This window comes from Ornithodoros turicata, chromosome 3 (assembly GCF_037126465.1).
Source record: "Ornithodoros turicata isolate Travis chromosome 3, ASM3712646v1, whole genome shotgun sequence".
Taxonomy (NCBI): Eukaryota; Metazoa; Arthropoda; class Arachnida; order Ixodida; family Argasidae; genus Ornithodoros; species Ornithodoros turicata.
In genome coordinates this window covers 106487277-106510709 of record NC_088203.1, presented here as the reverse complement: position 1 = coordinate 106510709, position 23433 = coordinate 106487277, and the positions used below count along the sequence as shown (strand labels likewise).

General features: G+C 46.5%; 2 protein-coding genes across 4 annotated transcripts in view; both read right to left on the bottom strand.

Annotated features, from left to right (window-relative positions):
* The window catches only part of LOC135389131 (sodium channel protein type 4 subunit alpha A-like), a 50553-nt gene that overhangs the window by 5659 nt on the left and 21461 nt on the right, over positions 1-23433 (bottom strand). For 2 of the 3 annotated variants that reach the window (XM_064619138.1, XM_064619140.1), the window contains 2 exons: positions 22068-22272; positions 19052-19347 (listed from right to left, as the gene is read on the bottom strand). In XM_064619138.1, the coding sequence (XP_064475208.1) occupies positions 19052-19347; positions 22068-22272 (501 nt within the window). Of the gene's footprint in view, positions 1-18117; positions 18260-19051; positions 19348-22067; positions 22273-23433 lie in introns of those variants that run through there. The other variant, XM_064619139.1, reaches the window with a different exon arrangement.
* On the bottom strand, positions 12714-14129 carry LOC135389132 (TNF receptor-associated factor 2-like). The gene has a single exon (XM_064619141.1). The coding sequence runs from the start codon at positions 14011-14013 to the stop codon at positions 12790-12792; it is 1224 nt and encodes a 407-aa protein (XP_064475211.1). The 5' UTR covers positions 14014-14129; the 3' UTR covers positions 12714-12789.

Below are 23433 nucleotides of genomic sequence, written 5' to 3'. Positions count from 1 at the left end.
TGCAGCATCTTCGTATTCGTTTTTGAGAGGGCCGCGCGCGCCTTCTGCACTCTCCTTCGTTTTGTGAATTTTCGTTCTCTACATTCGATTTGCAATGGTGCTGCACTAATTCTGCGCGACATGTGTGCGAGGCAGCGGTCCAGTGAAATTGTAGGGTCGCGATAACGATATCAGATAGTGCGGCTCAATTTTGAGACCTAACCGACCTGATAACTGAAATCCTCGCCTGCGCGGAGCATCCGTTAAGTACGCTGGTCTTCAGTGCGCCGGCAAATGACGCAAGCTTTGTAGCGGCTGGGAATATTTTTAAAATAAAGATATACACATACGAAGGACCAAGTAGGGAAAACAGGCAGAACTCGTGTCCGTAGTATCTTCCACAATCTCCCCGCGATAGCCGGGAACACGATTACGATCTTCCCTTTCTTTCGCGCAAGCAAGCAAGCAAGTAGAATGCATACGTCGCCCACACGGTGCTTATAAGTATCAAACACCTATTCCAATTACCAGTAAATCGAATGAAGCACAACACACAAAAACATAAAGCAAGCCATGACAGTGGCCGTGGTGACAGTGCTGAACCGTCTCAGTCGGCGGCACACGCGCGTGCACCACATCGGCCAAATCGAAGGGACCATTCTTGTTCCTCTCAGTTTAATGAAATCAATCGGTGGCTCTTCCCCCCCCCCCCCCCCAGCGTCCCCGTCGCCACAGGGCACGTAAATCAACATATCGACACGCGTTGTGTATGAACGGGACGCGTCCTAAGTGAATCTGCGAGCAGCGCAACATGAGTAAATCTAAAAGGAAAGACTTGGCCCTACGCCTGAATGGAAGAGAAAGGAAGGCCTGTTCCACCTCCTTTGCCTCGGGGTTGGTAGAGCGCGAGAGGATCTGCACACTCTCCCGAAACGCCTTGAGAGAGCGTTCGTGACGCACACCACACACTCTAAGAAAAAAAAGACTACTTTTACTCCTTTTGGGGACTAAATGCATTGCCACAAAAAATAGTCCCTTTCGGGAGTAAGAGGGAGAGGATTATGGGTTTAATGGCACAAAGGCAACAAAGGCCATAGAGCGCCAAAACTACGGTGAGTATGTGAGAGATGATGATGGTGAGAGAGAGAATGTGTGGTAGTTAAGAGCTATCTACAGGTATGAGCGATGAGATGGACCAGGATAAGAGAAATAGGAGGATGACGATAACAAGTGAGTATGGCAGTTAAAGCTATCTACACCCAAGCAGCAAAATGTACTGAAAGTCGAGTGCAATAGGGGTGGACGGTATGTGTCTTATCAATGTTCTTTAGTTTCAAGAGTCTGTTCAAGGCCTTCCACCTATGCACCACCCTGTTGCACTCAACTTTCAGTACATTGTGCTGCTTGGGCAAGTGTGAGCGATCAGGTGATCTAGGATGAGATATTTACATGAGGAGTTCGGTGATATTGGATAAAAGCGGAGCAATACTTAACATCTACATCTGACTAACTAACCTAACCTAACTAACTGTGGGTTAGTTAGTCAGATGTAGATGTTAAGTATTGCTCCGCTTTTATCCAATATCACCGAACTCCTCATGTAAATATCTCATCCTGGATCACCTGATCGCTCATACTTGCCCAAGCAGCACAATGTACTGAAAGTGGTCATGGTCAAAAATTGGATGACATTATTAAACGTCACAAGAGGAGTGCCACCCAGTAGAAGGGCTGGGTGGAGTGGGACATGGTATCTGTAGAATGCGGCGAAATGCTGTTGGCGTTGGTGTTCGAAATGAGGGCAGGATGCTAGTACGTGCAAGACAGTCAAGCTGTCACCGCAGTGCGCACAAGCTGGCGGATCCTGACCTCTGAGTAGGTGGTGATGCGTCAGCCATGTGTGCCCAATCCTCAGTCTCGCGTAAAGAACTTCAAAGGATCTGTTGATGTGTTCAGTCCGATGCGGGGGCGAAACATGTGGCTGTGTGAGGTGTAGCTTGTTATTTTCTTCCATGTCCCACTCCTGCTGCCACTGTGTGTAGACAGCTCCCTTTAACACTGGCAGGATGTCTTGGTAGGGTAGTCCTAGAGCTGACTCCTCTTGTGCCAACGCTCGCCGAGCCTCACGGTCGGCTCGTTCATTCCCCGGGATCCCAGTGTGGCTGGGGACCCAGCAGAGACAGATTGAAAAGCCTCGGGAACAAAGTTCAGTCGCAAGCGCTCGTACTCGCTTGACGAGGTGATTCTGCGCACGCACAGAGCTTAGCGAATCCGAATAAATTACTGAATTTTGAAGGTCGTTTTGTTGAATGTGCCGCAGAGCCAGGAGAATCGCGTAAAGCTCTGCGGTGAAAACTGTGGCGTTCGTGTTCAGGCGCGTGCCGTCATAATAGAATCACCTTCAAGGGCAACGGCCGCCACACCATTGCTTACTTTGGTCCCATCAGTGTAAATTGCATGGTGGTTCTCGAAGTTACGGTGAATCTCCAGGAATTCCTGGAGAATGACAGTGTGTGCAGTGGATTGTTTGTCAAACTGTAACCTTTCGGGAGTAAATGCGTGGAAGTAAATGAATGTCACAGAGTGGAGACTGCATTTCACGCGCTGTTCTAAGAGTCCCAAGTACGTAATTCGTGTGCATGATTGAAAATACTCTGAAGCAAACCGTCAACCGTGATATATCGAGTGATATAAAATCTTGCGCCATAGATAGGGCACAATTTGCGAAGAAGGATGCGCTAACTGTTTCTTACTCTGTGTGTGGAAAATTGCTACGTTGGCTGGGTTATACAACCTTATGCCGTTCAAATTGACCAAGGGCACATATTTACGTAGATTGTTGCATTCAGGAGGCCATTCGCGAAGTTCAGTGACAATTTGCAGTCCTGGGGAGTAAATGTCGGGACTAAATGTCGGGTTAGGGGATCAAAATGGGGCGTAATTGGGGCAGACTTGGGGAGTAGAAGCTGCAACTGCTCCCCGTTTTACTCCTTTTTTCCCTTAGAGCGCAGATGATCCTTTAGAGGACAAATTTTCATTGGGGACGCTGATGGCACGGCAGACATTTGTGGCTTCTGACAGACTGCTTGACCAATGAAGCGGGATTTGAGTCCTCCTTTAAATTTTGATGTGTGCAATTTGTTTCCCAGAAAAAAAAATCACATAAACATGGCTCCGTGCGTTCGTCCTTAACTCGACACTCCGGATATAACGAATAGGAGAAGGTATTGTAATACGTCACCGACGACGTTACAGGGGGAGCTCGTTCTGATTCGCCGATAAGTGGGGGTCAGCGCTCTGTCCCTTTGCCGCCGTAAACCAGCTTTGACACTTCTCGCGGAGAATTGGGGATAGAAGAAACGCCTTTATGGCCAAATAATGACCGAACCAGGAGCAATGGAGCTTCCCAGCCGTAACTTTGGAGTTAGGCAAATAGGCTGACACACCTTAAGTTTAAGTTTACTCCACTTAGTACCTTTGTTCTTACTAGAGGTGCTCACTGGGTTGAGTCACAACTAAGGAGTGGATGATTCGCCGCTGGTAAACTCTTCTTTTTGTCACGTCTAGTCTAGAGATCCGAGATTCTTCGGGGGTCAGTCAGGTTAAAATTGGTTGCTACATTATTTTTTGTAAAGAAACAGGCACCGAACCAAGAGTATTACCCCTGTCGCACGGGCTAATTTAGTGTCAGTTTGGTGAAGCGCACTCCGACCAAGCAAAAATCGCTTTCATTACGTGCTCGCTACACGGCTTAAATCAGTGTCACTTAAGCGATGATGGCAATTACGGTGGTGGCGGCAAAATTTTCAGGTTTTGCGCCACAATACCTTCCTCATAATGAAGTTCTTTGATTTAGAAACACTTCCTGGAATTTTGTTCCAACACAACATCGAACAAATTAACCTCAAAGATGCGCACGTAATGGCAGTAATGACACGTTTCTTCGGCACAATGTCGCACTGTATATACTAAAATTAAATAAACACGCTGTTGAAAATATTCGTTTAAAAATATTGTGGTGTCGGGGCCCCTCGCTTTTTCTCAATATTTTTACCTGTACCACAAAGCCTGCCGTCGAGGCTACACCCTCGGTTCGCTGAAGAGAAGCGAAGTGAGTTTGAGGAACTCACTAAATCGTTGGTGCGCTCTCTGCCGAGTGTCAGTAAGTGTAAGTGTAAGTGTCACTCGCTGAATTTGTCCCTATAACAGGGGTATATGTCACTCAAAGAAAGATCAGAGATACGATGGCGAGAATCAAAGGAACAAGTCTGAAAATGGATCAAAATCAAATTCCTCCGTGTCTTCTTTTTTTTTTTTTTTTTTATTAGCGGCGGACAACAGACCTGCAAACGAGAGAAATTGTTCGCGCGAAATGTAGCTTAAACAAGAAACAAAGAAAAGGTGGACGTCGAACGGCATTAAACGCGGCTATATCGACAGAGCTTCCAATTCCACCCACTGAGAAAAGAAATTCCCACTTTCCGGAAATGATTAAAGGGCGTCGAAACACGCCAAGGATTTCTAAAACTCGGTACCGTTTCGAGAAGAACAGGGAGAAAGTTCCTTCCTGACAACAAAGTTCGTGAAAAGCGAGGATTACAAAGACTTCCTTTTCGGCCGCTAATAAGTGTACTTCGTACAACACTTGGTAAGTGATATCGCTCTTAACGTTTCTTAGAGTTCCTTTATAGTAGCTTTTTCTCCGTATTTGGTGTTTGCGTAAACAGAACGCGAAAAAACGTTGGGTATCAACCGGCGATTGAGCAAAATAACTAGATGCGTTGTGAAACGTTGCGTCAACTATATATAGAGCCCCGCGCTAATGTGTTTTTGGGCAGCAATGAAGCTGCTCCGGGGGTTAACTGACGTAGCTGGCTTATATCACAGATTCGGTTAGGTTTCTCCAGATCCCTAGGGGCGGCTGGGGGAGCACGTACGCTCTAGGTGCTGCTGTCATTTGGCTGTGCCGCCGTGTCGGCATCAAACTGCGTGTTTTTAGCAGACGTTCGGATAGCTTGCGGGTATGTAATTTTCGTATTTGACTGCGAACAAATTGTAAATATCGTTCATTTCGCTTTATTCGCGACAAATAATGCCAAAGACGTTCGTTCGCACAAGTGCAATTTTCTCACTTTACGCTTTGTTACTTGGAAAAGAATGCATCAGGTACATACTGCTATAGTAGACATCATTTTCGGATACACTCAGGTAGTCTTATCAGATATGACTAGAAACTGTGAGGCGAAACTAATAACGCCTCTGTGACGTCACGAGAAGAGAGATTATATTTTGCTCTGGTGGGCAAGAAGGCGGGAAAAATGCGTCCGCTGATAAAGCTGATAATGCCCACCAGCATGCTTTGCGCGTTCCGTAATCAATGACGTAGGGGCGTAGGTCGTCTATAACTTAATGAAGCTTCAAGAATACGGCTTACGGCATCACGCGCCGAAAAACAAAAGGAAAGACCAGGCTGTATACTCCGCTGGAACACTTTCCAGAATTCCTCCATATATCGACGGTTCGAAATAATATATTGTGCTCATACATTGTGCAACGAAAGCTTCGCTCAAGTAGCTTCAATAATACAGTATGGTACATTAGTAATGAAAGCGCAAGCGAATTTAACTTTTCCGGAGTCCTGCACATGGATAGAGCTAGTCCCAGGTGGCATATTTATAACTGCTAGCAGGTACAGAGCGCAGACTAGAAGGGCGCTGCCGATTGGTCGGGACACAAGAGGTGAACTGAACGGAGCGGCTGTATACCACGCTCTCCACCGCCCGCACAGCATACAGCTGTGTCGTCGGGCCGTTCTCGATAATCGACTGGTCCTTGAGGCTGTCGAACTAGGTTACAGACATACGCCTTCCACTTAGCCTAGGGGAATGTTGGGTTCGCAAGGATGCATGGGGATAAAAGAATAGCCTGCTTTGTTCTTACAGACACAAAAGAACTAGAAGTGTGTCCATCGATTGACTGCGCATGCACGGAAAGTACCCGAAGAAAAACTTTCGTCTCGATCACGTGGCTTCCAGAAAAGAAAAATGACTTGAGAAATGAATGAAACGAAAATTAAGCGCCAAAAAAAAAAAAGCCATTCATGAAGGTTCGTGGTAACAGTGTACTATTTTACGTGGCAAAGTATTGTTCTATCATAGCCACGCGAATTAATCTTTCCAAGTTGCCTGCTGTATGACATACCACTAACAAGTGGCAGAACACACTTTGGGCAAAGTGACCCATGCTTTAAGGCTCACGTCTGGTTCTACAGTTTCCTGCACTACAACCGACCGTGGGGGTCCACTGCCTTATCTGTTTCAGCAGATTTTGAAAGTATATACTGTCAATTCATTCCTCGTGGACGACTGAGCACGGTATCGAAAACTCTACGCGTAAGAGTGCCGTAGTTTGACTGTTATTCGACGGAATATACATGACAAGAGCAGACGACGAAGGATGAGAGTACATACCGGAATCCCCTCTGGAAAAACGACAAAACGTCACTTCCTAAGAGCCAATGAGGGCGCGACCTTGAGGCTGCGACCTGCGACCATGCGGACGTTTCAGAGAGTTAGGCGGCAACCGCATGGAGCACTTTTGCCAACTGAATGGCAGCAGAACTTGAAAGGAACGGTGACCTACTAAGCGAACAATAGGCGACCGACCGAAGAGCCGGTTTCTGCCAAGGATAGATATTTAGTCTGAGGAGAGGAAGTGACACCACCCGACGGAACCGTGTGCGCCAATGAAAACACGCTTCACAGGAAATGCCACAAGCACGTGACAAAGTCACCTGTAATCATGCCTGTGACCGCTTCTTTTCTTTCTTTTTTTTTTTCGGACTTTGCTTTCTTCGCCCTGCCTCCTAGAAAGACACGCGCGGACTTCGACGTGGATATCGCAGGTTTCAAAGAGGCCACCCCTTTGGAACGTTAAACTTGTTCAGTATATAAGGACATCAACTTAAAATATAACCTTTGGCAGGAGGTGGCAAGGTGTGTGCAAGACGAAGGTGACTAAATGAAACATCAAAATGTTATTTGTGGCACATGCCAAATCGGAAATGTGTGAGGAGGTAACGGTAAGAAAAATGCAGTCTGATATTTCTTTAGTGAGCATTGCTAGAAACACTCATAAGCCAACATCTTCGTATCTCAAAATTTCTTGTAAACACCTGATTTCTAGATGTTATTAGCACCGTACTTTTTCAAAAACCGCTAAAATATCATTTATGTTACTAAACAATACATACAGCAGTTTACTACAATAAGCATTGCTACATCGCGTGCAACAAGCGGTGGTAAACGCTAGGACGACGCTTCACCATGACAACCTCAACGTGGACATTCTGCTCCATGCGGTTGCAAGCTTCGATACCGTTCCGTTCCCGCTGAGTTTGCGCTCCGTTGGCCCGATTCAGTTGGCAAAAGTTGCTTACGGTATACACAGCAACGCGATTCAAGGAATGGGCGCCGCCATTAGTGCTGCCACCCCGTGCTAGCTACACGTGCACGTATGGGACTGCCGTTTGCCGAGTTCCTTCATTTTCCCGTGTGTTTTTTTTTTTTTTCGTTCACTTTCGTGTCCGTTCGTGTTCACCTCGTGCCCGTTGATTTTCTCCCGCTCGGGAACCGGTGTAGAAAAGATATCGCGTCGGCCAGCACTCCCCAAGCAGCACAATGTACTGAAAGTCGAGTGCAATAGGGGTGGACGGGTAGGTGGAAGGCCTTGAACACGCTCTTGCAACTAAAGAACATTGATAAGACACATACCGTCCACCCCTATTGCACTCGACTTTCGGTACGTTGTGCTGCTTGGGTCCTCACGTGAAGTAATGTGCATATCGCACGCGGAAGCAAGTCTTCTTTTTCGTTTATCTTTTTGAACGTTGATATGCTACTCACATGTTTATCGGATGACTAGTTATATTGAAGACGGCGGCCACCAGTATTCATCCCAATGGGAAGAGCGATTTTCGCAGTCCACCCCTGTTCTGTCGTCGCTGGGAACGAGGCTAAGGAGTGCACCGAGACTGGTGGTTTGAGAGTAATCGACAAGGTCTGTAGTGAATTAAATAAGGAAGAACGCATTGTCCTACGACACCGTAGTTACGGGGCGTCCTGCCTTTCCTCCTCTGAGCGCCGCACCCTCGCTCCTCGGCTTAGGTAGTGAGGGTCTGTGGCCGCGGAAACAGCCTTCAGCATTTTTTGGACGAAAAAAAAAAAATAACCGGGTAGATTGTTGGCCGATGATGAACATAGTGCTATCGCTTTCACAGAGGGGTTTCCAGGTGGCTGCAGGAAAATCAGGCAATGGGAGCAACCTCGTGCTTCACCGTCGGAATTGTGGGTGCTCTCTGCTCGGCCAGACGAAGGTCCTCAAAACATAGACACTAGCGGATAAGGGATATCTGCGAAGCTTCGATCATCCAACAAAAACCAATCTGTGACCCACCTACGAGATTCTCATGGGACTGTTCCGGTGTGTTGCACTCCTCCCCTTTCTTCTTCCCTTTCCCTTCAGATTCATAGGGCCAAGTGCGAACAGTTGCAGCCAATTTTGCGCAGCGCTATTTTGGGCCCAAGCGGCTACGAGCCCACCAGTAGGTAGTTTCTCAGCGGGTTCCCCATGGTGTGTCGAGGGGTATGGCGCCGAGGAAAGCTACAAAACCTGTGCGAAAGCCACAGAAAAAGCGGTGCATTTTGCCAAGTGCGAACAACTCGAGAACAAGTATTTGAAAATGCCGGTAAACCAGCGCATATTTTGGGGGCCAATAATAATTGGGTGTTTACGTCGCGAGACAACTGAGAGAAACAGGATTAAATATGCCTAGAATTGAATGATTCAACTTTTAGTTCTGTCTTCTCTTGTCCCGTGTTGTTTATAAAAAGTAGAAGCTACGCTGATGGAGTTCTTTTGCAGGTGGGTTCTACGGCCAGAACTTTTTGCAAGATATGGTGCAACTACCAGGTTACTAATTAACTAAAATCCATTAATTCACACTTTTATACAGAAAACTTATACAGAAAACTGGAATAGCAGATTTTGAGCCGAATGCAACTGCAGTCAACTCATGCAAGAGAACGGTGTCGAAACAAGTAGATGTGTGGAATTACCAGGCCCAGGCAGACAAATTGGCGGTGACTGTACGGAAACTGAGATGAAAGTGATCCGAAAGAGCACCGGGAGTAAAAGCATCCTTTACGTAAGAAGGTCACGTGTGATGACGACATTTGTGTCATGACTGTCTGATCACGCGACGAAGCAGCCGACCGTTCGATGTGCGATCCTTGCGCCGCGACGCACATCTGCCTTGAAAGCTTATCTTGGTCACGTCAGGGCTGGCGCCATTACATGCGGCGGTTAATTCTTCTCTTTAGGTCCACGACATCCACTGGCTTAGTCGCCGCCTTGATGTGGCCCCAACGAAAAAATTGAAGTGTCGTAAGATCCGTGCGACCTCGGAAGCCAGGAGAAGAGATTCGGCCAACCTCGGTGACCAGGAGACAGGACCTCCACGTCCCATCCACTGACCTGGAAAATTCTGGTCCACCGGTGTCCAACACTTGATGAAATGTGTGGCCGTGCCCCGTGTTGACCATGTGCGGTACCATGTTTCACGAATGATTCTTAGCGGCAGGTTGCTGGCGAAGTCGTCGACAACACAGTTTAAAATTTCCATTGCAGTGTGCGTGCTAGTACGGTTCCCCTAAAAAAAAGGTACAGCCGAACAATTCTGTAGTTCAGTATCCCACACCATGCGTTTAGTGAACCTGATGACTGTGGTGTCTCAGCCAATGAGGGTTCTGGTTCGACCAGTACTGTGCGTTATGCAAGTTCACGGGACCGTCCCGGCAGAACTTTGCTTCGTCGGTCCAGAGCTTTAATAAGAGCCCAATTGCTAAGTTCTAGCCGTTTTTCGCAGTCTTTGGGCGGCAGTTTCCACTTTGCAGCGTACGGGGTGGTGCCGATGCTCCACGCGGATCAACAACGCGGAATAGCCGGCCGGGTGACTCTCAAAGAGGAGCTCTTGGCAGCCGCGGAAAGAGCTGAGTACAGACACACAATAACGAAGGGATTTGACAAACGTCGTGTTTCCAATATGCCGCAGCTAACTGTCGGAGACCTCATACTCGTCCGTTACGGGCTGCCTGGAAGCCATTCATGGGCCCATCGCCATCAGGGGTGTAGTTAACACTCACGGCGTTTTGAAGACAGTTGTCTACACGGGACACTGAGCCACAGAGGAAATAGCGTCCATCGTCAACATCCTTCCTTACCATCCACAGAGGGATGTGCTCCCATGGGGGGTGGGGGTGGGGGAGCATTGTAAGCGACGAAGGGCATTGTAGGGGACGAAAAGAAAGAGGGTGAAATAAAACATAAAACGGTTGTCCTCGTGAAAGAGGCTTCGAGAGAAGCAACGAAAGGTAACCGCGCGTGCTTCCTTATTACGTTCCAGACTGGTCAGACAGCACTTCCAGAGCCTCTTGCTATCCGGCGGACGTTCGCTTCGGGGTTAGCTCGGACGTACACGATGACGTTAATTTCGAAGTCTTCACTGATGACTGGACGCTTGGATTGTCTTCACCTGTGCACTGACCCGGTTCTCCGGAATTGCTCAAACACACTGGCATAGCTGTATCACTGGGGTACCAGGCGACCTGCACTATTCAAAATGAACTTCACCGCATAGCACGCTCCCAGCCAACCATAATCCCGAATGACAGAGTTCTCCCCAACGATTTGCTGAAAAAGGGAGGTGTACGCCTTTTTGTGACACTTTCGCATAATTGGACTTGCGCAATTGTTTGCCCACGTATGCATTGCATAACGACTTTGCTCATTCGTGCCAGTTTCCGCGTGGAATCGAAGCTATCGAAAGAGAATTGTCTTTCGCAAGACCAACTTGTGCAGAAGCTACGGAATGGGCAAAGCTTGTGGTGTTGATCGTAGCAACACCAATATTGGAGCCGTTCTTGGCCATCCGTTGGCTTGCGTAGAGTCGTTCAACATCAGCACTGTCCACTGCAAACATAGTAGTTGCAGCAGTTGTTTGCGAATTATCCTCTGCTGTCCACTTTCTACCGCGTTGAAAATCCCTCCTTATCAAGCAACACCTTTGAAAAGAACGTGAAGCGCAGACAGGTGCCATGTGAATCTCGGCGATTTTCACGGAGTTAAGTCTGTCAGCGAGATATTATTATCGCACGTGCTACTCGCATTGTGTCAGCTTATTAAAGACGATCAATTTGACTACTAGAGCAGAGGGTACAATGATGCTGCTTTGGCAAGCCATTGAGGCCAGTCGGTCGGAACATATCTCAGGCTCAGCTAGAGATTACTCACTTCCGTGAGTTCTCTATATACAGCTGCGTCGGCTCCCTCTGTGCTAGGGGAAACGAGCCAAGTAGCCGTGCGGAGACCCTCCATACACCGCGGTCCGATGAGAGTAAAATAATGGGTATTAAAGTGCCACTCGGAAAACAGCGTTTACCTTATTTAGTCCGTGAAAAGAAGGTGCCTCGAGGATTCTATACGTGAAATTTCAATCCTGTTTACGAATGCTGTGCATTTCTGTCAGTTTTTGAAGATCTGCTGCTTCCTTTGCCAATAAAATAGATATTTATCATATTGCTGTTATTCAAGAAGACTCAGAAGAGGGTGGCATAATTGCCAGCTGGCTATAAAACTTCGTGGTGCCTTGGATGACAGGTAAGTGACGAAAGTCCGCCCCAGACCAGAGCCCACTATAGTGTTCTGGCTTCGTGGTAAACGTAGTTTGTACATTTAAGATTTAACTGCTAACAAGTTTTGCGCCGTTGTCGTTGCGTGCTTTGTTTTTCTTACCGACTGTCTGTTTACTCTGCGAAGGTGTATGTAGGAATGCTAGGTGGTACCGTGGTAGGCGCAGGTATAAGTTTCTGTTGCTAGAAAGGTACAAATCGAAGGAAAGCTAACTGATTTATCGTACATACCGTACAGGAGGACATATTGTCTGACGTGATTAAGCCTAATTAAGCCTTGAGTGGCGTACGTTGGACTGTTTACGTTTCCGGGGGGGGGGGGGAGGATGCCTGTGTGGACAGAGGGTCGCAAAAACAACAATGTTGATGTGATGTTGATGTTAGACGTTGCGAGTTATCACAAGAACCACATCAGCTTCGAAAAGCAAAATATTCCCTCGAGCTCGCGTCGTGGAAATTAACAGTGTGTTCCAACAACTATCACGTGATGACTAAAGGCGGTGTAACAAATTTGCCGAACAGCGTTAGTCCACCCAAATTTTAGGGCATGGAAACCCAGCCCAGACAGGTCAACGTCCGTACAGCGGATTACATAACTTTTTTTGAACTTATCGATTGCGGATTTCCTTCGAGACGATTCCTTATTATTCCTGGCACAGTGGAAGGGGTATGGTTGCAATTCACTCAAGGTATTCATCACAGATCCACGTGTTTTTCAAAAGCTTTCGATACAGACCCGTAAATCGTCCCCTGCTAAGGATCAAGGGAAAGGTTACAGTGCGGTTACGAAGTGTTTTCTTCTGGTCCAGGCGTCAGATCAATTAAGCGAGCCCGTTCGTCGGCAACTCAGAACGAACTCCGCATGTGAAAAGCTCTAAAAAAAGGGACTGTAACAATTTTGTGACACTTTTTCACATGCCGTGCGTCGTTGGCGAGATGGAAGGCTCTGAGTGGTTCTCGAGAGCACTTGAGGGGGACGGACCTATATTCCCCATTTGAAATAAAACTTTATTGAGATGCAGATTTGCACCCATCTTGCACACACCATGATGCTTGAGCTACGTCAAAGAATGCCACCTGCGCGTAGTTCAGCGGATAACAGGAGGGAGTTGCTGACGATAAAGTCATCGAGATTATCACCGTTACACACGATGCCACCTTCACCCGTGTTATTATCCTCAACGGGACGATAATAACAGTGAGGGTAAGAGCTCGTAGGAGGATCGATCCCTCTCGCCTTCGTTTTCTGGCGGTCCTTCGGATGAATCAGAGAGATCCGCAAAGGCAGAATAAAGGGCCACTCCAAACTATCATCATCCGGACCCCGACAGATATTGAAGAAGAGGTGCATGTCAACGTTGCCTCCGTCCCGAATGAACTTGAGGCAGAGCCGGGCCGTGTAGTTTGCTAAGAGGAACTTATCGCTGACCACTTGGACGGGACTCTGTCGTGCATCGCTCCTATGCTTCTCAATATCGGTAACGACCCAACATATTTTGGAACTTGAGATATTGAAGACCGCAGACGCCAGCTTCCTGACCCAATCACGATGACGAATTACCGCCGGCATGCTGTGTACGGAGGAGTCCAAGTTTTTTAAACTGACCGAACACGACTGATGGAGCTGGGCCTGTTTCTCTTTGATCTCGTTCAGCTTCCGGGCTTGTATCGCAACGGATGATTTCACGTCACGTATTCCAGTTAGCGCTTCCCCAGAGAGCTTGTTGATGTTATCTTGAAGAGAAGCTTGGATGTGTGCCAGCCGCGTCAAAATGGCTTCCGTGGCTTTGCTGCTTCGTAAGATATCGTTCGCCATTACATTCACTCCGTCATTCTCTTTCCTACAACCTTGCTCGTAATGGTCGAGAATGTTACGCCTCAAGACGCAGCTATTACACCTCGTGCATATCACGTGATGAAAAGAGCACTCCCGATGAAAATGAGCGTTGACTTCTAGTAAGGAACCGACGAACTGGCAGCCGTTATCCGCATTCCAACAATGAACCTGACGAGTGAGTAGATGTTCTTCCGGGAATTCCATAACATTTACCTGACTTTCGGTGAACGCAAGCCCTTCTATGGGGCAGCACAGATTCCTTTGGCGGATCATCTGGTAGCACGACGCACAAAAACCGTGAGAACATGGCAACACTTGAGTTTCATTCGGAACGACACCGCACAGACTGCACGAGCGAATGCGCTGCAAGCTGCTGACGAGCTTCGTCGAGCGCCAGTTGATATCCGTGCTGAAACCAGTGAAGTACTTGACGCTTTCCCCCGCTGCCATGTTTCACATTCACCATGGAATCCGGGTTTCGTGTCCTATTGAACGGGAACAGCCACAGCCCGCGTTGCCATGCAGCCCGGTTGCACCCCGATTACTCACCTCCCCGAGTTCTCTCTACAGCTGCGTCGACAGTCACGTGGCTGCGATAGCGCGCCTGTATAGGGGAAAGGAGCCAAGTAGCTGTGTGGGGGGAGACTCTCCGTGTACCGCAGTCGCACGAGTGCCAATTACTGTATGACACCAGGCGACTTGCACTCTTCAAAATGAACTTCCCTCGCATGGCACGCTCCCAGTCAACCGTCATCCCGAATGACTTACTTCTCTCCAATGATTTGCTGACAAAAAGTGAGCCTTTCTTGTGACACTTACGCGCAATTGCACTCGCACAATTGTTTGCACACTTACGCACTGCATAACGACTTCGCTCATTCGCGCCAGCTTCCTCGTGGAATCGAAACTTTCGAAAGAAAATTGTCTTTCGCGAGAGAAACTTGTGCAGAAGCTATTGAATGTGCAAAACTTGTGATGTTGATCGAAGCAACGCCAATATTTGAGCCCTTCTTGGCCATCGGTTGGTTTGTGGAGACTCCTTCGACACCAGCACTGTCCACGGCATGTATTACAGTTTCAGCACTTCCTCGCGAATTTTCCTACGCTGTGCAGTTTCTACCGCGTTGGAAATCCCTCCTTATCAAGCAACACCACTTGTGAAAAGAACGTCATGCGCACGCGGGTGCTATGTGAACTCGGAGGATTTTCTCGCCTACTGCTCGCACTGTGGCAGCTTCTCAAAGACAATCAATTTGACTACCGCTACAGAGGAGACAATGATGCTGTTTTACTCAGCCATTGAGGCCGTATGGGTCGAAAGATATCTCAGACTCAGCTAGCGATTACTCCTCCCCAGAGTTCTCTTTACAAGCCAAGTAGCCGTGCGGAGACCCTCGATACACAGCAGTCAGATGAGAACAAAATAATGGGGCCGCCTGGAAAGACGTGCATGGGTAGCACGACAAAGGACGTGGCATGGAAGCAGAGGACTACATTACGACAACTATCCTGCCACATAGTCCCTCATATGCTCGCCCGGTTTAGTCGTGGAAATTGACGGTGTTCCAGCAACTCCCACGTGACAACTGAATGTCGTTAGGTTTGTTTGCAACAAATTTTGCAAACATATCGTTCACCCACGCAAATTTTAAAGCACGGAAACCTAGCCCGGATAAGTCAATGTCCGTACAAAATATTTAAATAAGCTCGGCCACCTCTTCCTCTTCTGCCCACTACAAAGCTTTATTGAAATTGTTCTACAACTCCAAGAAATGCCTTAATCATATATTCAATGTTTGTCTATAATCAGTCACTCAACCCAGTCAACGTTCCTGAGGAGCGAGGACTAGAAAATAGACTGGACATGACGCCGTTCTTTAAAGGTACTGTAAAGCAGTAGACAAGCATGATATGCCGGTGATGTGACTAGAGACTTTGTTGCTTCTAAATACCATATGCGGAACCATACGACCGACAACGCGCTATAAATATTTTTAATTTGTCATGAAAAATGCGGCGTAGTGGAGCGGTGCGACGCCTGGTGTCAAACAACTCCCTGTACAGCGGGCAACACTGAAAATTGGTATTACACACTATTACATCGGAACTTCGTTATTTTAGTAACCATGTTATTAGTTTTCCTGTTTACCTATGCATTTTGAAACCCATGTTAACAGTCTAACCTGTTAACCCCTGTTTTTGCAAAGTAACCCAGCGCTGGCCGCTGCTCGATGGAGGCTCTCCCTACTTCTCTGCTGCGCCTGCGCGCTCCTTCTGTTCGCGGCCTCTTTCGAACGAACAAACTCTCTCTGTGAATCTCTGTGAACAAACAAGTCCCGACGCTGCCTGGCTTCTTGAACGTCTGACACATTTTTTTTTCAACGGCTCAGCATTTCATTTCAGTTCGCTTATCCGTTTATCCTCAGATGCGGATCGTTGTGTGGAGTACAGGGGCGGATTGTTATATCGAGCCCAGTGTTATACGCATGCAATGTGGTTGCCGCCGTATGTGTCAGGAGTACGAATTCATTTCGAATACCTAGTACAGTGTTGCCCGTAATCTTTAATTGTAATTTTCTAATTAATTACACCGTCGATTGGAATGAAACTTGCGCAGTTTTTGTCCTGGTGGCTTGGACTATCGAATAGCCGCACTAAATGACATTTGATCGGTGCTGCTTTACAGTACCTTTAAAGAAGCGCTACGGCATAATCCGTCCGATTACAGGCCATCACTAACCAGTGTACACAGGAAAATCATCATAGAACACGTCGCATACTCATCAATTATTGCACAGCGAGACACTACACTCACGATATTTGTGTTAAGCCTAGATAACAGGATTACCACAGACTCAGATGTTACAAAAGCTTTCGATACAGACCCGAATAAACTATCCCGGCTAAACATCAACGACACTGTTCCGGAGTGGCTACGAAATCTATACATGACTACGGTATACTAAATGTGTAAGTCGAGATCGTTCGGCCAAAACCGTACATACGGAAGTATAGGGATTAGGTACTACCACACTAATCAGCACATGAGACCTTATCATAGTTATCAAACTTAACAAAACACACTCGTACGCAATTTACGTTCAGCTTCGGCTCAGGTAACTTTATTTCGACCCAAATCGTCCGTCATATGTAGGGTTCCGAGTTTTCGGAGTTTTCATTTTCGAAAATTCGGAGGCTGTGTACCGGAGTTTTTCCGAAATTCGGAGTTTCTCGGAGAACTAAAAAGTCTGAAAAATGAACGGCGCCGATTTCGGACTAGTAGTCATCGCAGAGACAATGCAAGGAAAAAAGTGCAAGAGTGACTATAAAACCACACGATATAGCGCACGGATGTTTTACTACCCAGCGCTATTGAAGTACAAACAAGCGTATTCGCACAAATTGTGAATGGTGTCCAGACTCAAAATGAGGAGCAGCTTTGACGAACACAGAACTGTTCTGCTGCCCTTTATCTTGTGGCAAGACGCGTGTAGGTGGGACAGGGGGGAAGTTAACAGAACTCCCAATTGGCATATCGCGTTGATGTGTCCCGATGTGGGCCCATATATATATATATATATATATATAAACGAAAGTAATCAGATTTTCAAAAGGTCTGCACACACGCCACGTAGTTGAAACAAAAACGATAAGGCAAGAAGGAGACAACTGTGTGAGGCCGGAGGACAGGTTTCTTGAAAGTCAAGAATGATCTGCTACACGAGCGTTCGTGCTCGCGCCAAGAGGACTCTCCTTATCCAGGGAGGCTGCATAACAATGTACGGGGTGTTTAACCTAACGTGTTGTTAATTTATGTTTAAAAAATCTAAGTGTTCGAGAAAGATGCGGTCACGGGTATTTCTCTTCTGGGAACTTTTGCCACGACTTGCGTCGATTTCAATTAGCTTGATTCCGCGGGAAATTTACTTTTCAGGATTGAACTCGCTTTTTTCTTTTTTCTTCTTTTTCTTTTTCTCTTGCCAGAAATAGAGAGCCCATTTAGGAAATACCCCAACCCATCCAAAGACACGTTCCCTGCTCCACTGGCAACAGCTGATGAAAAAAAAAATCGAAAATCATCGTTCTCAGACGGGCAAAGTGACCCTCATTTCGCAGTCATACGGCGCTGTGAGTATTACTTTACACGTGTAAACGTGCGGGCATAGAGTATAGGTGCACCTATACGCTCCTCCATGCTCCTAGCCAACCATCATCCCGAATGGTATCGTTGTTGAAAGCGGGAGGCGAGAACGACGTCATTCGGGATCAAGTTTACCTTCACATGGTTGCTACCAGTACCAGACTACATTAAATATTTTTTTCAGACATACGCGATGTGTAGATACGAATATGTCATATGTGAACTTATCTAAAAAATAAATCAGTTTACACCCGCCGCACCAGCAGAGCTCGGCGCGAGCGGGCGATCGAGAACACGGCAAACTGAGAGAAGCCGAAACAGGAACCAGTCTGTTGCCCCAAAATAGCTGCCGTGCCGTGCGAAGCTTATATAGTGACTGTAGGTACTAAATAAATAACTCAACGCACAGCGAGAACTGTTTTATCTGGTTTCTCTGACGTGAGATTAAGATAGCAATTTATTACGTGCCGTACCAGGTAGACCAAGCGGGACATCCTCTACCAGTATTGCAGGTCGGTCTGAGTAATCATGAAGACGGGAAAGTACCTCAAGTACCTACGAGAGGAAGTGCAGTCCCGATGTATATTAATATTTCTCAACATTACCTTAGTTCCGAAGTGAAATGCAGTGACCTCTTCTAAGTACTATACATATATGTACAATGAACAATAGTTTGGAGGAAACTTCCAAGCGTCTGAGAGCTTTCATCCACGTAGGGATCTGGTTTCAGGAAGCCGTGGGACTCGGAGTCATCTTTTTACGAAAGAGAGACTACTATACACCTAACTGATCGATTCCACATCAAGATATCCAACGGGTCAAGAGATCCACCGAGTCAGGAGATCCACTTTGACTGGTTGGATGTCTTGACTCCCCTGTCACGTGACCGGTTGAATCTCCGAACTCGATGGATTTCTTGACCGGGTTATAACTCTTGACGCTTTGGATCTTTTGACTGGCCTGTCGCGTGACCGGTTGGATCTCCTGACTCGTTGGATCTCTTGACCGGAAGCGTAACTGGTCTAAGTGAAACGTTATCCAGCAATGTGAAACAGTTGTCTAGCAATGTCATGGTCTACCGTCGAAGATCCTTTCTCTTCTTTGTCACGGTTAAAAAGAGATCCATATTACCGAGTCAAGCGAGTCTCGATAAACCGCAGCGCTACGCGATTGGAATAAAAAACGCCTGGAAATCGACCCAGCAAACCGGCCCGGAGAAATTTTAGCAACATTCTCTCACCAGATGCGTGTCAAAGTACGTGCGAAACCCATTGAGCTCAAGCGATATTTGCCTCGTTGTGCACGGTTCCTCAGTTCCGCGTAATAAACTGTTTCTCGAGGACTTACCTCGAAGAGTTAGCAAATCGGCGAAACCTGTACGCTCTGTAAGTTCGCTGGATCATCCTGACAGCTCTCTCGAGGCGAAGCTTCTCGCAATGCATTTCAAAGAACTGGCGAAGGACTCCCGCTGCCCTCTCTTCGCCTTTGCGCTTCATCGTCGACGAAACGGCCTTGAGACCTTTCAGTTCAGGGTACATGCTGACGAACTGTTCTTGCAAATAATCTTTCAATTCCTTGCTCAGCTCTTCGTACATGTTCATCCTTGTACGTAGCACGCCCTGCAGGACGTCTACGTAGTGAACCTACAGGAAGTATTATGTTACCTACATTACCTACATTTGTATTATGCGTCAAGACACCGACCAGCGTGAGTGTTAGTTATATGTTCAGATTTCATATATTACCACTGTTCCCCTTCCTTCTTTGAATATAGTACGTTGCAATTTTTTCCCTTTATCCTTCATCCTCAACAACAAACTAAGATCAACAAAAACTAAGATCCTCTTCGAAAGAAAAACTATTCCAGGCTATTCCGCGGAATCCAACAAGTGTCACGAGGCAGCACTTCGCTATGTTCAAAGAAGATTCCCTCCCTTGTTGTTTCTACGGGTATGTAAATGACTTAGGAGACACGTGTAACAACGGCGCTTCTATCAAACTGACGATACTGCAACATACTCCCCAGTAAATCCCAGTAAAAACCCGTACAAGATAAATATAGTTGCTTAGCTGGTGTGAGCAAACTGAAAGCGTGGCCATGAGCGTTACTCGCAAGGGAAAAGTGTGTGCACGATTATTCCACTGATGGTACGGTGCTTAATTACGTCGAAAGTTACGAGTAGCTTGGTGTTAATCTACCTTATAACTTGCACGTAAAGAAGGCACTTGAAAAAGGCATTTGAAGAACTATGGTCTCTGAAACTGTTCTTAAATTTGGTCCACGTGAAACTAAGACCGTTGCACACGAAACCTTAATATAGCCCATTATAGAATAGGCGTGCCCTGTATGGTATCCCTATACTAAAATCACTATGTCTAAATTAGAAAGGTTACATAATAAAGCCTCGCGGTTTATTCGCAGCCAGTATAGTGTATCGTTTTTTACGCAACTGCGGCGGGTTCTCCGGGTGTGGCCAGTAACTTGTTGATGGGTCCACGACCTATACTAGATTATAAGTTTATAACGACCACTTCATAATCAGCAACCCCTATGAGGAGCCCGTCCGCACGATCCGCTAGGGGCGCTACTCATCGGCACGCGAGATCTGCATCACGATTGGACGATGGAAATTTGAATTCTGAACCCGCAGAAGGGCGTATGTACGACTACCGACAGACGACAGCAATAGCTCCTATGAAAACGCGTAGAATGATGATGATAATCAACCTTGTGGAATATCCACCGATTGTACAGAAATACTAAGGTAAGCTGAAGTACAAAGTATTGTAGAAGTTGAGGAAGCAATAACTGGGACGATGAGTAGCGCCACCGCTACCTTCCAAAAATGCGGCGCTGGGAAGGGGTGCCTATGACATGGTAGTTATAATCTAGTAGGTCGTTGGTAGGTCCGTCTTTTCAGCGAACGTTAGAGAACATCAGGTGGCAAAACATTTTTGCAGACTAATGATTATAGTTCTCTCGTGACGTAAAGCCGCAAATTATCAGCATTGATGGTGCAAATTGAAAGTGTAGCTACAGGGTGGGTGCAGATAAAGTAGCCCAGCCCACATTTTCGCACCTAGCGCGTTCCCTGCATACCGTACCAACTTCCGGCGGCGCAGCACGGCGCATTTATGCGGTGCAAATTGAGAAAAAAATCGTGGTAACCAAACTCTGCGCAATAAAATCGTTAGCAACGTGAACTTCGCTCCGTGTATTTCCAATGGGACATTGCAGCGTAGCACAGTTGCATCGCCCTACCGCTGGGGTGTACCACCTACACAGAAAGAAAACGAGATCTGGTACGCCTAGCGGTAGCTAGACGCAACTGTGCATTGACCGCCATATTGACTTCTGCATAGGAAAATCGGGATGCACGGAGAGCAACGTTTGCGTGTATAACTTTTTTTTCTTTTTTTTTTTTTGTTACGTGGAGTTGGGTTACTACGATTTTTTGTGCGTTTCTACCGGATAAATGAGTCATCCCGCGCCACCTAAAGTTCATGCGATAAGCAGGGAACGCCATACGTGCAAAAATGTGGGCTACTTTATCTGCACCCATCCTGTACATATCCCGATGTTTCGAACCTTTGTTGGTATATTTTGCAAATTTTCCGTTCACCGACTACAATCTGAATGCTTTTTGAAGAGCCCTCGTAGTTGGAGTCGCCATCTGGCGCCTTCTGACATTATTTGCTTCCATCAACAGCTGCCGTACTGCAAAGCTGTAGATAATGATCCAGAACGTGCCATGCGGGTGCTACGTAAACGATCAATCATATACAGAATACATAAAAACTCCACTCTGCTAACTCGGCACATGTCCACTCTTCGTGCGCTCGCCCTTTATCATATTCGCATCATCTTTTAGGAATGATTGTTCGCGAGAAAACTTCGGTAAACATCACTAACAGGCGTCTCCGGTTGTACTGGGTTGAAAACATGCAAGCATAAACAGTTTCTACGTTCTACAGAAAGTGTATGGGTACTGCCAGTAAATTTTGCATGTTTTTCTTTTTTCTTTACTTAGTGAGCTGCATTGAGTGCTTTTATTTTATAATTTTTCTTTTCACTATTCTCCTGTGCCATATTTCTACTCATTACAGAAAGTTTATGGGTATGAGAATATGTAGCGTAGGCTATTGTGTGTTTGATTCTTGCGCATTATTTATCTTTACGGTGTACTTCTGCGTCTTAATTATAGTGCTGCCTAGTGTCAGTGCGGCCCCCGGATGCCCTCAAGCTACTTTGTCGTAGCTTTTTTCCGGGGCCACCGCCATCTTTTGTTAGATGGAAACGGAAACAATAAAAAAAAGAGAAGGAAAAATTATTGCGCAGTATATAGGGAGTAAAGGAATTTACCTGATCCCTCTCGTAGATGGGGATGTTCATAAGAGCCACCACGAGACTGTTAGGTTTTCGCACCCCAATGGGAGATGGAAGCTTCTCAACGAGGGTGGATAATTGCTTCAAAGGGATGAAACGGGTCGCAGATCGGTCGTGTAGTGTCCACGTCGTTGCAAACTCCAATACATTGGATGCGCTCATTCCGGACAGTGTAGTGTCCCTGCACGTTAGGAATAGGAATGGGAATTTATTTAACGTTATTTCACAAAAGATTGTATTGAAAGTTGAAGGAAAGAGCCACGGGTTTCGTGCTCGCTGTGGGTTGACGTACAAAAACGAGCAAGGAGAACATTGAGGACGGTGCTTTTGCGGTTCTCAAAGTGTCCTCTCATGTAACCTCTCGCAGTTTGAATTTTGTGCTGTCTAATACTTCCAAAGGGACTAAGAAACGCACACTGAAAAGAGTTATACCTGTAGGTTCGAAACCGGAAGCTAAAATGATATTATTAGATATCAACAGATATTACTATGTTGGTCCATGTACCTCGTCAGGCCTGGGCCTTTTGTACATGGACCAAATTTCTGTACCGCAGAAATTGAAATCAATAAATTGAATTGAATTGAAAATATACCCATTCAGTTGTACAATATCATCTAAGAAATTGCATACACTTCCAAGCGCTACAAATGGGCGGAAATGTGCTGTTAGTGAAAGGGTTAAAAAAAATGCCACAGTAAAACGTTGCCGCTGGTGTATAGTGGGAACGGAGATGGGGGGCAGACAATTGCTCTTTCACGCCCATTGTACGATTTTATTTCGCGTTTATGGCGCTCATATTCTCGACATTTTAATGTTAGCTGAACTTCTTTTTTAGCGTTCTGAGGTTGCTTCCAATAGATATAGGAAATCCACCAGTTAAGAGGGTGAGGCTAGAGGTGGTCCACTTGCAGGCATGCCTGAAGCGTCTTTGTCAGGATTGCGCGTTACTAGAGTCTTCCAAGGCACGTAGAAGACGTGGGGAGATGCATCCGATTCTCAAGTCATTACGATGATGAAAATAAGCATCATGTGGTTTCAAAAGCAGCACGTGTCTTTGGGAGCAGAGTTTTTCTTTGTCCTCGAAAAAGGTGAAAAACTCGCAAGATGGTGTAGAGGAGGTGTTGTTCCTCTACACCATCTTATGAGTTCTTGACCTTTTTCACGAGCAAGCAGGCGAACTGGTGATGACGGGCATCCATAAATAAAACCCAGAGACTGAGGGGACGCATAAACGGTAGGTCGTATTGCGTCGTTTATGTGTCCCTCAGTCTCTGCGTTTTAATTATGGATGAAAGAACCCGACCTTTGCGGAAAGCGTTTAACCTTAGATAGCTAAAGAAA